Source organism: Phyllobates terribilis, unplaced genomic scaffold, assembly GCF_046119375.1.
Source record: "Phyllobates terribilis strain yellow unplaced genomic scaffold, ASM4611937v1 Scaffold_11__3_contigs__length_659146591, whole genome shotgun sequence".
Taxonomy (NCBI): domain Eukaryota; kingdom Metazoa; phylum Chordata; class Amphibia; order Anura; family Dendrobatidae; genus Phyllobates; species Phyllobates terribilis.
The window spans coordinates 236,752,392-236,766,154 of record NW_027362771.1 but is presented as its reverse complement, the minus strand read 5'-3'; the positions used below and the strand labels follow the sequence as shown (position 1 = coordinate 236,766,154).

The 13,763-nt window shown below is 55.4% G+C and overlaps 1 protein-coding gene across 1 annotated transcript; it reads right to left on the bottom strand.

Annotated features, from left to right (window-relative positions):
• Positions 1-969: 969 nt before the first annotated feature.
• On the bottom strand, positions 970-5,160 carry PIM3 (Pim-3 proto-oncogene, serine/threonine kinase). The gene is made up of 6 exons (XM_073652127.1): positions 4,481-5,160; positions 4,289-4,398; positions 3,667-3,717; positions 3,219-3,582; positions 2,532-2,708; positions 970-2,450 (listed from the first exon to the last, which is right to left on the bottom strand). The coding sequence occupies exons 1-6, from the start codon at positions 4,563-4,565 to the stop codon at positions 2,266-2,268; spliced, it is 972 nt and encodes a 323-aa protein (XP_073508228.1). The 5' UTR covers positions 4,566-5,160; the 3' UTR covers positions 970-2,265.
• Between the last annotated feature and the right edge of the window lie 8,603 nt (positions 5,161-13,763).

Genomic DNA, 13,763 nt, shown 5'->3' with positions numbered 1-13,763 from the left:
TAAATCAGTGAATAAAACATGCAGATGTGCAATAATGAATATGACCCTGTTGTGTACGGTTCCATGGTTAACGTGTGGAATAAATGTAAACTGGCACTGCAAATCAATGGCTGCTGCAGATTCTCAGCAGTGTGCGAATGAGATTTGGTAACGGCTCAGGCTTTCTGCTACTGTAGTACACTGGGGAATTTTCAACCTGCAAATTGACAAAAAAAAAAAAAAAAATCTACAATGCATGTGTGACCATACCCTAAAAGGTTTATGAATGCTACAAGATTCAGATCTTAAGAGGAAGGCCTCACAATATCTAAATTAACTTGTTGAAAGCGTTCCTTGCTTGAGAAGTAAGAGTTGGATGATGAATCTATGGGCAGTGCAATCCTTTCCAACAGAGCACATGCTGGTCCAAACTAGAGAAGCAGAATTGCAATTGAGAAACCATATCTTCAGTACAAAATGTGTGTAGATGTAAGTGTACTTTGCAGCATATAAACCAACTGCACACCAGATTTATTTTAAACACACCACTCCAGTGCTTTGTTTTTTTTTATGGCAGTGCTGGAGTGGCGCTACTAAAATTTAAGTCCCCTGTCCTTGTCTTATACTTACCTGCCACCATCTTCTATCGGTGCCGCACTAGTCAGTCAGTCTCCAGCAGTTTGACCTGTCGGATCGCTCAAGGGCTTGCCAGAGGTCAATTTTCAATACAAGTTTGAGAGCCTTGTACTGGCCCTCATATATTTGCATTGAGAGCATGTGACAGCTAGACTTCCGGTTAGTCAGAAGATGGCGCCGCGGGACCAGAATAGCACTGGGAAGAGCTGAAGATGCTGGAGGGTAGAATAGGTGCAGGGATCTTGCATTCGTAGCACCAAACCAGAGCTGAAAAAAAAAATTGCTGGAGTGGTGCTTTAAGAAATCACAGAATATGGCATAAGTGTGTAAAGACCAAAATATCAGTGAAACAGATTATGTACAAAAAGTTTAATTGAAATACTTGTATAAAAAAATATGATCTCCATACATTTCACACTGTTAAAGAAAAAAAAATACAAATCATAAACAAGCTGCATAAAATGCAGCCAGATCACAACATAGCTAATAAAATAAATTAAGGTCATGACTCTGCCACTTGTCCTCCCAGAGCCACTGCATGGAGACTGTATAATAATGCCAATAATTTAAAATCCTGTCAAAAAGCATAATTTTACATTTCTGGTAACCCATACCAGACAAAGAAGGCATAAGAACCAACTCAGAAAAGTCAGTAATTCTATTTTTTTCTTAAATTAGACTTTTTACAACAATTATCCATCTATAAACAGACTTGCTAAGGTTATGGAAAGAAGGAAAGGGATGGAAAAGACTGGGAAGGTGACATGATTGGAATGCAGAAGACTCACTAGTTAGCTTCCTTAATAGGATCCCATGAGGAGAGGTAAGAAGGAAAGGGGGGCTGGGAACAATGTAAAGCACAGTGTTGGATAAATTCTAGACTAATAAATTAATCAAATAAATAGTGAGAAATTGTCTAAATACCGCAATAAATAGCTATAATACAAGAAATTAAATACAGATATGGAAAAGTAAAAGTCCTTGAATATTGCATTGATTGTGCATATAACATGCCCATACACACTTAAGACTTGTGGGGTGACCAGGGCTGGGAATATTGAGGAGAAATGGTCCTGTGTTGCCCAGTGGTAGAGATGAAAAAAAGGGAACTTAAATGAAGAGGAAAATAAACTGCATTCCTGCTAAAAATGACCGTACACCTTACATGAAGAACATTGTCATAGAAATGGTCACAATCTGCACTCCTCACAAGAGTCACTTGATAAAGTCCACTGAGCACATGTCCCATTACAGCAAGTGCGGTTCCAAGCTGAGCCCACTATGCCGATCTATGGAGATACACAGCTCCATGTAAACCAAATAAAAAAGTCCCACTGAAGCAGCTTTCAAAAAGGCACTCAAAAGCAAATAAAAATATAGTCCAAGCTCTATGAGAGCAAAACAGTATACTGTGTAGTCAATAGGTCACTGCTTCTCGTATGTCAGGAAAGTCCGTTTTAGTGTAAGCATTGGCCCACAACTCTCAGATCCTCAAGTCAAAATGAAATTTCATTCCAAGGAGATAACTGCAATATGTAAAAATAAAAAAAAAAACGAACCAAAAGCCTGTATAAAGGGTTATCTATAAGACAGGAACGTTGCACCCTCCAGGGCAGTTGGCAGCAGCACACCCTTGCGGTCGGTGCTTCTCTACAGACTTTCATTGCTTGAGCTTGTGCTGGATGCATCCGTGTCAATTGTCCTTAGTCTTAAGTCACAGTCCTCAGACTTGGCTAGGTCACATTTACACATCCATGGGTGGTCGAATATTTGTTCCAGAGTTGGTCGGTCAGAAGGCCTCAGGGAAAGGCACCATTTGATAAGTTGTTGGCACTCTGCAAGCAAGAAGACAACCATTACAACCCATACAGAGGAGACGTCCCTCCCGTCACAGCCAGGGCCTCATCTCTACATACCGGGGGAAATTCTCCTCCTGAAGTATAACCGGACACGTAAGATTTCCTCATCCTGCTCGAAGGGGATGTCCCCGCACACCATGTCGTACAGCAAGACCCCCAGAGACCACACTGTCGCCGATCTGCCATGATATCGGTGGTACCTGACCCATTCTGGTGGGCTGTAAACCCTTGTACCTAAAAGACAAAACGAGGGATTTAGTAACAAAACAATGCTAGAAAGGCAGTGACCTCCGTGTGGCCCCTCCATCCCCTCCCCCACTGCATTGCTATGAGCAGCCCTGTGCATCAGCTGTTTACTATGCTGCTTTCAAACACCACGTGCCGTCTGCAGCAGCACTCCAAAAATAGACACAAAGGGAGGAGGCCAGGTCTTCTCCTGCCAGAGCCCCCTCCTCCACCAGCAGCTCCCTCTCCTCTCTACCGTTCCTTGGATACCAAACAAAACCTGGAATCTGCGCGCGGCCGCTCACGTGACTGCCAGGCTCGGGTTTCACAACAAACAGATGTGAGGAGAAGGCGGCAGCTCCAGTCCCGGCTCTCCCGCCCATCACTCATCAGTGCCAGGACAGAGCGGAGCCGGCACATGCGGGAGCTGCACTGCAGATACCCGGCCACAGACACACACAGGGCGGGACTGTACACACAGTAACAGTGCACAGGGATCGCCACGGCTCCTACACGTACCATCAAAGTCCGTGTACACCGTGTCCTTCAGCAGCGCCCCGGAGCCGAAGTCGATGAGCTTCAGCTCTCCGCTCCGCAGGTCCACCAGCAGGTTCTCGTCCTTGATGTCCCGGTGCACCACCCCGCAGCTGTAACAGTGGCGCACAGCCTCCAGCACCTGGCGGAAGAAGCCCCGGGCCGTGTCCTCATCCAGAGCCCCCTTCTCCGTGATGTAATCAAACAAGTCCTTCACCGGCTCCGGCCTCTCCATAACGATGAGGAAGCCGTCCGCCCTCTCGTACCAGTCCAGCAGCTTGATGACGCCTCGGAAGCCGGAGCCCACCTTCTTCAGCAGCACGATCTCCAGGGGCACCATCACTCCGTTCTGTAGAGGGGAGAGCATGGCTATAAGCACTGCGCACCGGGGTCCCGACACAACCACATTGCCCCCTCGTCACCGGACACTTACCAGGGTGCCCCAGTCTGTCACCCGCTCCTTAGAGACGTGCTTCACAGCCACCTGAGGGGAGACAAGAGATCAGGATCCACCATACACGAGAGCAGTCACATCACACGTAGGAGATCGGGATCCACCTAGCAGAGAAGCAGTCACCTCACACACAGATCGGGATCCATCATAGGAGCAGAGAAGCAGTCACATCACACACAGGTCGGGATCCATCAGAGAAGCAGTCACATCACACACAGGTCGGGATCCATCATAGGAGCAGTCACATCACACACAGGTCGGGATCCATCATAGGAGCAGTCACATCACACACAGGTTGGGATCCATCATAGGAGCAGTCACATCACACACAGGTCGGGATCCATCATAGGAGCAGTCACATCACACACAGGTCGGGATCCATCATAGGAGCAGTCACATCACACACAGGTCGGGATCCATCATAGGAGCAGTCACATCACACACAGGTCGGGATCCATCATAGGAGCAGTCACATCACACACAGGTCGGGATCCATCATAGGAGCAGTCACATCACACACAGGTCGGGATCCATCATAGGAGCAGTCACATCACACGTTGGGCTCCACCTCGCAGAGGAGCTGTCGGAGCCGGCCACTCACCGGTAAGCCATCAGCAATCCTGCTGCCCGAGTACACGGTGCCGAAGCCCCCGCTGCCCAGCACTGAGCCCACCTGGTACACCTTCTCGAACGGCTCCTTCTCGGCTTTCACTAGAGGACACAAAGCTTTGGTTAGCACACGGGGCTACGAGCCTCCCGCCAGCACCGCATGCCCCGGCACACCGGCTCCTACCTGGCTGCAGGATCTTCACCGGCAGATGGTCCATGCTGCTCGGGGTGCAGATATGAGCCAGGGAACCGAATTTAGACAGAAGCATCTTCAGTGGGGTCCTGCAGAGCGGAGAGCAGTGCCAATGCCGGCAGCCGGTGTCCTCTCGTCACGTCCGCGTCAGTCCTCCCCACCACACATAAACAAACCGGCTTGTGCCTCACACCGAAAACCCCATGGAGTCCAAACCGCAGCGATAGTGTTCAAGAAATAGAAAATGGCGGTAAATCCACTCGGTATGTTTCTATGCAGCCGGCACTGTAAATCCCAGAGAGCAGACGTGTGATTCTCCTCAGCAGCCGCCGCCCTCCCCAGTTCTGAGCTCAATTACTGACAGACCTGCCTCTTAACTCCTAGTATTTTGGTACTGTGCAACTCTCTGCGTATATCCCTCCGCGCTCAGCTTGTGGGAAACACCTACGTGTCCAACGGTGCCTTAATTCTTCCCAAATAAAGTCACCACAAAATGTATCGCATCTAAGTGTCTTCTCTTCGCCGCTAAACTGGCAAAGAAGGGCGTCCAGCAATGCGGTGTAATGGTTTCCAGCGCGCACTATTTACTAGTAGTAGCTAGACGCACGGAAGGTTACATGTCTGAAAATGTAGCCACACTCTCTCTTACATTAGCAAGTAGAAACGTTTATTTACATATTTATGTAGTGGCGGCTTCACCAATGGCCTCCCTGCATTTAGATTTCAATGTCCCGCCGCCACCAATAGGCGCAGGGGTGCTTTGCATATGCATGAGGTGAATCAGGGGCGTTGGGCGGGAATTCCTAGGCGCGCTTTTCTCCGTTCCTGGCAGCGCTGGGAAAGGTCAGAGAAGCGGAGACACTGCGTCTGAGGGGAAGGTGGGAGGAGAAGTGCTCTATGCCAATTACACAGTGCACCAAAATCACCATGCTGTCTGCGCCCTGACAAGTGTACGAACTGCAGCACGAGCAGCCATGTTTAATCATCGTAATGTGCAGCGGAGCCAGGCGGCAGCCGCACAGTCTGACGCTGCACATCACCTGGAGTCTCCGTGCAGTATATATAGCAGCCATGATGCTACTATGCGTACTATACTCTGCCTGCTCAAGCGAGCTGGACTGCAGAAAGGGAAGGAAATGCTGCATGAGAGAGCAAAGCAGCAGTCATTACACGGTGCTGCAGGGGCAGCAGTCATTCCACGGTGCTGCAGGGGCAGCAGTCATTCCACGGTGCTGCAGGGGCAGCAGTCATTACACGGTGCTGCAGGGGCAGCAGTCATTCCACGGTGCTGCAGGGGCAGCAGTCATTCCACGGTGCTGCAGGGGCAGCAGTCATTCCACGGTGCTGCAGGGGCAGCTGTCATTCCACGGTGCTGCAGGGGCAGCAGTCATTACACGGTGCTGCAGGGGCAGCAGTCATTACACGGTGCTGCAGGGGCAGCTGTCATTACACGGGGCTGCAGGGGCAGCTGTCATTACACGGTGCTGCAGGGGCAGCTGTCATTACACGGTGCTGCAGGGGCAGCTGTCATTACACGGGGCTGCAGGGGCAGCTGTCATTACACGGTGCTGCAGGGGCAGCTGTCATTCCACGGGGCTGCAGGGGCAGCAGTCATTCCACGGGGCTGCGGGGCAGCTGTCATTACACGGGGCTGCAGGGGCAGCTGTCATTCCACGGTGCTGCAGGGGTAGCTGTCATTACATGGGGCTGCAGGGGCAGCTGTCATTACGCGGGGCTGCAGGGGCAGCTGTCATTACACGGGGCTGCAGGGGCAGCTGTCATTACACGGGGCTGCAGGGGCAGCATTCATTACACGGGGCTGCAGGGGCAGCTGTCATTACACGGTGCTGCAGGGGCAGCTGTCATTACACGGTGCTGCAGGGGCAGCTGTCATTCCACGGGGCTGCAGGGGCAGCAGTCATTACACGGGGCTGCAGGGGCAGCTGTCATTACACGGGGCTGCAGGGGCAGCTGTCATTACACGGGGCTGCAGGGGCAGCAGTCATTCCACGGGGCTGCAGGGGCAGCTGTCATTACACGGGGCTGCAGGGGCAGCTGTCATTACACGGGGCTGCAGGGGCAGCTGTCATTACACGGGGCTGCAGGGGCAGCAGTCATTCCACGGTGCTGCAGTGGCAGCTGTCATTACACGGGGCTGCAGGGGCAGCTGTCATTACACGGGGCTGCAGGGGCAGCAGTCATTACACGGTGCTGCAGGGGCAGCTGTCATTACACGGTACTGCAGGGGCAGCTGTCATTCCACGGTGCTGCAGGGGCAGCAGTCATTCCACGGTGCTGCAGGGGCAGCAGTCATTCCACGGTGCTGCAGGGGCAGCTGTCATTACACGGTGCTGCAGGGGCAGCTGTCATTCCACGGTGCTGCAGGGGCAGCTGTCATTCCACGGTGCTGCAGGGGCAGCAGTCATTCCACGGTGCTGCAGGGGCAGCTGTCATTCCACGGTGCTGCAGGGGCAGCAGTCATTCCACGGTGCTGCAGGGGCAGCTGTCATTACACGGGGCTGCAGGGGCAGCAGTCATTACACGGTGCTGCAGGGGCAGCTGTCATTACACGGTGCTGCAGGGGCAGCTGTCATTACACGGGGCTGCAGGGGCAGCTGTCATTACACGGTGCTGCAGGGGCAGCTGTCATTACACGGGGCTGCTGGGGCAGCTGTCATTACATGGTGCTGCAGGGGCAGCTGTCATTCCACGGTGCTGCAGGGGCAGCAGTCATTCCACGGTGCTGCAGGGGCAGCTGTCATTATGTAGCACCCTGAGGATTCGGCTGCTACAGGGGTATTACACCTCAACCCAGAGGTGTGGTATTCCACTCCCGGGTAAGGATGGAGTGTGGGACTGAGCTCAGTAGGCTGCATGCACTACATACATCCCATTTCCGGGGGACAGAACTACGGTACTCCCACCAAGTATATGTGCAGGTACGACAGCGTCTGTCCCTGGCTGGAGTGGGAGGGGGGTGGAACGTCCCAGTAGTGTAGGGGCAGATAGGGGGAGTACTCTGGGTAAAGCTAGGAGCTCATTGGGTGCTAGTCATCTGGGCTCACACATAGAGGGAGGTATATAAGGTGGGCACCATCTTAGAACAGGGTTCAGTTCAGGCAGGAGGAGAAGAGGAGAAGAGTTCAGCCAGGAAGGCTGACAGGGAGCTGTGGCTCCGGCTGGGCCCAGCTCCAGGGCCAAGCCTGCAGAGGAGAAAGGAGTAAGAAGGACCCAGAGAGAAAGACAGAGGGAACCCCAAGAACCCAGAAACAGACCAGAAAGGGTGAAGGGTTGGCAGACACGGGTACCGGAACCCGAACTGGTGGAGGCCACTAATTCTCAGCCAGGAACTGGAGGTAGTGATCAAGATTTGCCACGACCCTCACCAAATCCACCAGAAAGGCACACCAAGCATAGGGTCAGGGAACCCAGAGGAGGTTTGACCACTAAGAGACCCGAGGGAGCCGGCCAAAGGTGGATCCCTGGTGGGAACGGCCAGAGACAGAGAGAGAGAAGGGAGCTCAGGACCACGCTCCAGAACTGCCTGGGGGTTAGCCGAGTCCAGGACCTGGTGGACGCAGCACGGCTCGGGTGGTCACTCAAGGCCAGAGTGACTGAGAGAACAACCGTGAGTAAAAACCCTGAAACTGCACCTCAAGTCTCTGACTCTCCTTTCTACAACATAACTACACCCATCATCCACACCTGCTGCCCTGAGGCCATACCCCTCCCGTTGGGGGTTATACCATCACGGCTGCACATATACCACCGGCCTCAGCGGACTGCTCTGCAGCGGCGGCTTCAAAGCCGCACTCAATGGGTGGCGTAGTCGATCAAATTAACATCTACTGCCATAGACTGCCACTGAGTTTGACACCCTGGGCACGGACCGGGTCACCGCCACAAGGACTACTACCCCCATCGAGATCCGGCTCCGGGTATCCCCTGAACATGGCCCAGGGGGCGCGTCAACTTTGGCGTAGTCGGCAGGATAACGTGCCCGCAACCACCGGGTACTGCGTGCCTGAAGAAAAGTTCATATTTACCGTAAAAAGAAGTCTCCCGCCAATTCCGGAGGGTCCCCGCCATCGGACGCCATCTCGGATCGTTTCCCGCCGTTTGCCCGCCATCTGCAGTCTTTTCCCGCCATCCACAGAGTTTCCCGCCATTGGGAAGCGGTTCCCGCCATCTGAGAAGATTTCCCGCCCTGGCAGAGCAGACGCCATTATGGGCGTGCCAGAGGGTGGCAAGAGGCCACCTCCCATCGTGGGCCAGGACCAAGAATGGCGCCAAAAACGAAGACCGCCCCCACCAGCAGAGGCTGCGATGCTAGCGATGTCCATCAGTGTGAGAGAACTGCCCCTGGAGCTGACAATCACCAAGTTGCCCCAGGACCGCCCTGAGTGTGGGCGGATACAGAACAAAAGAGCGAAGATGGGTGCAGCCTGGAGGAGTCTGGAGGAGCCGTACCCGGAGATGGAGGGAGAGGCAGGCAGCACCGACCCTGTGGTCAGGAGCCTGATGCAAGCCACCACCCCACAAGACCTAGTGGAGATCCTGGCCCAGCTCCCCCGAGACCGGGAGCGTGCACAGACCGCGCTGGAGGGCCGCGCACAGAGGATGGCCCAGGTGCAGCGAGAAACGCTGATGGAGTGGAGCAGGGAGATGGCCCAGCAGGCTGGAACCCGCCAGCGGAGCACACCACCCGCAACGAGGAGCACGCCTGCCCCTGAAGAGGATGCAGAAGGGACGGAGGCCGGAGACGACGCCGCAGAGGGAGCTGAAGAGACGGAGGCAAGTAAAGGGGATGTCACTACCCCAAGCCCAGCCACCGTAAGCCTACCCCCGCTCCCCGTCGCAGAGCCCGAAGTCCCACTGATCGTGCCCGTTGCCGCACCGCTACCGCTCCAGACTAGGCCCCAAGCAGGAGCCGCGACCACGCCCCCTGTGACGTCACGCGCCTCAACCCTGAGCGCGGCCAAGCAGGAGACGCCACCGGCCTGGTCGCAAGGCCGAGTGCCCCCGGGCGCCGCCGTCTTCACGGTGCCCTTTACCTTCAGGGTACCCCAAGCCTGGTCGCAAGGCCTAGTGATCCCGGGCGCCGCTGCCACCACCGCACCCTCAACTTCCACTGTGCCGCACCTGGGTGAAGACTTGTTTGCCCAGCACACTTGCCCGGGTGGGCAGCCCTTTTCGTGGCCACCGGAGTACCACCATCCCCGACTCCGGAAAGAAAGACCCCTGGATGAGCCCCTAATCCCAGCTCCGGCGCCCGTCAAGATGACCCCGCTCTCGTTAGAGGAGGCGCAGTTTGAGTGGGACCCCGCAGGAGGAGACCTCATCGGGTTCAGTCAGGAGACTCGGGCGGCCGCAACTGAGCGTGCGGAGTGCTGCCGCCAGCAGTTGGAAGTCTTTGAGCGAGAACGGAGAGAGAGACGGGTCCGCGAGGAGCGGCTGCAAGTAAAGAGTGCAGAACAAAAGAGCCGGACCCGAAGGAACCCCCGTGCAGCCCACGGTCCCCGTGCCACCGGGACTGTAATCAAATTCCAACTGCAGCACGGTTGGGGCTTCATCAGAGATCATCACACCCCCGGCGACGTCTTCGTGACCAGAAGAGATGTCGAGTCCCACCTACCGGAGGGACACAGAGGTCGTGATCTTTACCTGGGTGATGAGGTCACCTTCACCCGGCACCAATGTGCCAAAGGACCCTATGCCCTTCATGTACACCGACTGACAGAGAAAGAGCTGAGGTGTCAGGAGGAGCAAGAGGACCCGGACGGGTCTGAAGAATACAGGGAGGAAGCATCAGGAGGACGCCGCTACTAAAGTACGGTAAATGGAACTGTAAAATAGTTACCCGTTAGGGTACAGGAACTGTTACCATTATAGTCCCCGTTGGGACCAGTGAACTGTTCCAGTGTGTCCCATCTCCCTTAACAGGCTGAGGACTGTGAGCAGCCATTCCTTTTCCCCACTGGCCGAGGACTGAGAGCGGCCATATCCCTTGTATATCGTTGCGCTTTCTAAGGTGCCCCCTACTGGTTTTATAGGAAACTGTTTTTTCTACCAGAGACTGTGGTACTTACCTGATCACAATTTGCACAAGTGGCCAGAGGACAAGAATCTTTATTATGAAAGAGTTTTATATGAAAGAGAAAGTTTATCTTGTTTAAGTCTGATAATGTTATAGTGTTTTATACCTGTTGTGTATGTTTTTGCAAAAATTTTGTATGTTTTTGGATATTTTGCTCTTTTACAGCCCGAGGACGTGCTGTGATTTACCAGGGGGGAATGTAGCACCCTGAGGATTCGGCTGCTACAGGGGTATTACACCTCAAGCCAGAGGTGTGGTATTCCACTCCCGGGTAAGGATGGAGTGTGGGACTGAGCTCAGTAGGCTGCATGCACTACATACATCCCATTTCCGGGGGACAGAACTACGGTACTCCCACCAAGTATATGTGCAGGTACGACAGCGTCTGTCCCTGGCTGGAGTGGGAGGGGGGTGGAACATCCCAGTAGTGTAGGGGCAGATAGGGGGAGTACTCTGGGTAAAGCTAGGAGCTCATTGGGTGCTAGTCACCTGGGCTCACACATAGAGGGAGGTATATAAGGTGGGCACCATCTTAGAACAGGGTTCAGTTCAGGCAGGAGGAGAAGAGGAGAAGAGTTCAGCCAGGAAGGCTGACAGGGAGCTGTGGCTCCGGCTGGGCCCAGCTCCAGGGCCAAGCCTGCAGAGGAGAAAGGAGTAAGAAGGACCCAGAGAGAAAGACAGAGGGAACCCCAAGAACCCAGAAACAGACCAGAAAGGGTGAAGGGTTGGCGGACACGGGTACCGGAACCCGAACTGGTGGAGGCCACTAATTCTCAGCCAGGAACCGGAGGTAGTGGTCAAGATTTGCCACGACCCTCACCAAATCCACCAGAAAGGCACACCAAGCATAGGGTCAGGGAACCCAGAGGAGGTTTGACCACTAAGAGACCCGAGGGAGCCGGCCAAAGGTGGATCCCTGGTGGGAACGGCCAGAGACAGAGAGAGAGAAGGGAGCTCAGGACCACGCTCCAGAACTGCCTGGGGGTTAGCCGAGTCCAGGACCTGGTGGACGCAGCACGGCTCGGGTGGTCACTCAAGGCCAGAGTGACTGAGAGAACAACCGTGAGTAAAAACTCTGAAACTGCACCTCAAGTCTCTGACTCTCCTTTCTACAACATAACTACACCCATCATCCACACCTGCTGCCCTGAGGCCATACCCCTCCCGTTGGGGGTTATACCATCACGGCTGCACATATACCACCGGCCTCAGCGGACTGCTCTGCAGCGGCGGCTTCAAAGCCGCACTCAACGGGTGGCGTAGTCGATCAAATTAACATCTACTGCCATAGACTGCCACTGAGTTTGACACCCTGGGCACGGACCGGGTCACCGCCACAAGGACTACTACCCCCATCGAGATCCGGCTCCGGGTATCCCCTGAACATGGCCCAGGGGGCGCGTCAATTACACGGGGCTGCAGGGGCAGCAGTCATTCCACGGTGCTGCAGGGGCAGCTGTCATTACACGGGGCTGCATGGGGCAGCTGTCTACGCGGGGCTGCAGGGGCAGCTGTCATTACACGGTGCTGCAGGGGCAGCAGTCATTACACGGTGCTGCAGGGGCAGCTGTCATTACACGGGGCTGCAGGGGCAACTGTCATTACACGGGGCTGCAGGGGCAGCATTCATTACACGGGGCTGCAGGGGCAGCTGTCATTACACGGTGCTGCAGGGGCAGCTGTCATTACACGGTGCTGCAGGGGCAGCTGTCATTCCACGGGGCTGCAGGGTCAGCAGTCATTACACGGGGCTGCAGGGGCAGCTGTCATTACACGGGGCTGCAGGGGCAGCAGTCATTCCACGGTGCTGCAGGGGCAGCTGTCATTACACGGGGCTGCAGGGGCAGCTGTCATTACACGGGGCTGCAGGGGCAGCTGTCATTACGCGGGGCTGCAGGGACAGCTGTCATTACACGGGGCTGCAGGGGCAGCAGTCATTACACGGTGCTGCTGGGGCAGCTGTCATTACACGGAGCTGCAGGGGCAGCTGTCATTACACGGGGCTGCAGGGGCAGCATTCATTACACGTGGCTGCAGGGGCAGCTGTCATTACACGGTGCTGCAGGGGCAGCTGTCATTACACGGTGCTGCAGGGGCAGCTGTCATTCCACAGGGCTGCAGGGGCAGCTGTCATTACACGGGGCTGCAGGGGCAGCTGACATTACACGGTGCTGCAGGGGCAGCTGTCATTCCACGGGGCTGCAGGGGCAGCTGTCATTACGCGGGGCTGCAGGGGCAGCTGTCATTACACGGGGCTGCAGGGGCAGCTGTCATTACACGGGGCTGCAGGGGCAGCATTCATTACACGGGGCTGCAGGGGCAGCTGTCATTACACGGTGCTGCAGGGGCAGCTGTCATTACACGGTGCTGCAGGGGCAGCTGTCATTCCACGGGGCTGCAGGGGCAGCTGTCATTACACGGGGCTGCAGGGGCAGCTGTCATTACACGGTGCTGCAGGGGCAGCTGTCATTACACGGTGCTGCAGGGGCAGCTGTCATTCCACGGGGCTGCAGGGGCAGCAGTCATTACACGGGGCTGCAGGGGCAGCTGTCATTACACGGGGCTGCAGGGGCAGCTGTCATTACACGGGGCTGCAGGGGCAGCAGTCATTCCACAGTGCTGCAGGGGCATCTGTCATTACACGGGGCTGCAGGGGCAGCTGTCATTACACGGGGCTGCAGGGGCAGCTGTCATTACACGGGGCTGCAGGGGCAGCAGTCATTACACGGTGCTGCTGGGGCAGCTGTCATTACACGGGGCTGCAGGGGCAGCTGTCATTACACGGGGCTGCAGGGGCAGCATTCATTACACTTGGCTGCAGGGGCAGCTGTCATTACACGGTGCTGCAGGGGCAGCTGTCATTACACGGTGCTGCAGGGGCAGCTGTCATTCCACGGGGCTGCAGGGGCAGCAGTCATTCCACGGGGCTGCAGGGGCAGCTGTCATTCCACGGGGCTGCAGGGGCAGCTGTCATTCCACGGTGCTGCAGGGGCAGCTGTCATTACATGGGGTTGCAGGGGCAGCTGTCATTACGCGGGGCTGCAGGGGCAGCTGTCATTACACGGGGCTGCAGGGGCAGCTGTCATTACACGGGGCTGCAGGGGCAGCATTCATTACACGGGGCTGCAGGGGCAGCTGTCATTACACGGTGCTGCAGGGGCAGCTGTCATTACACGG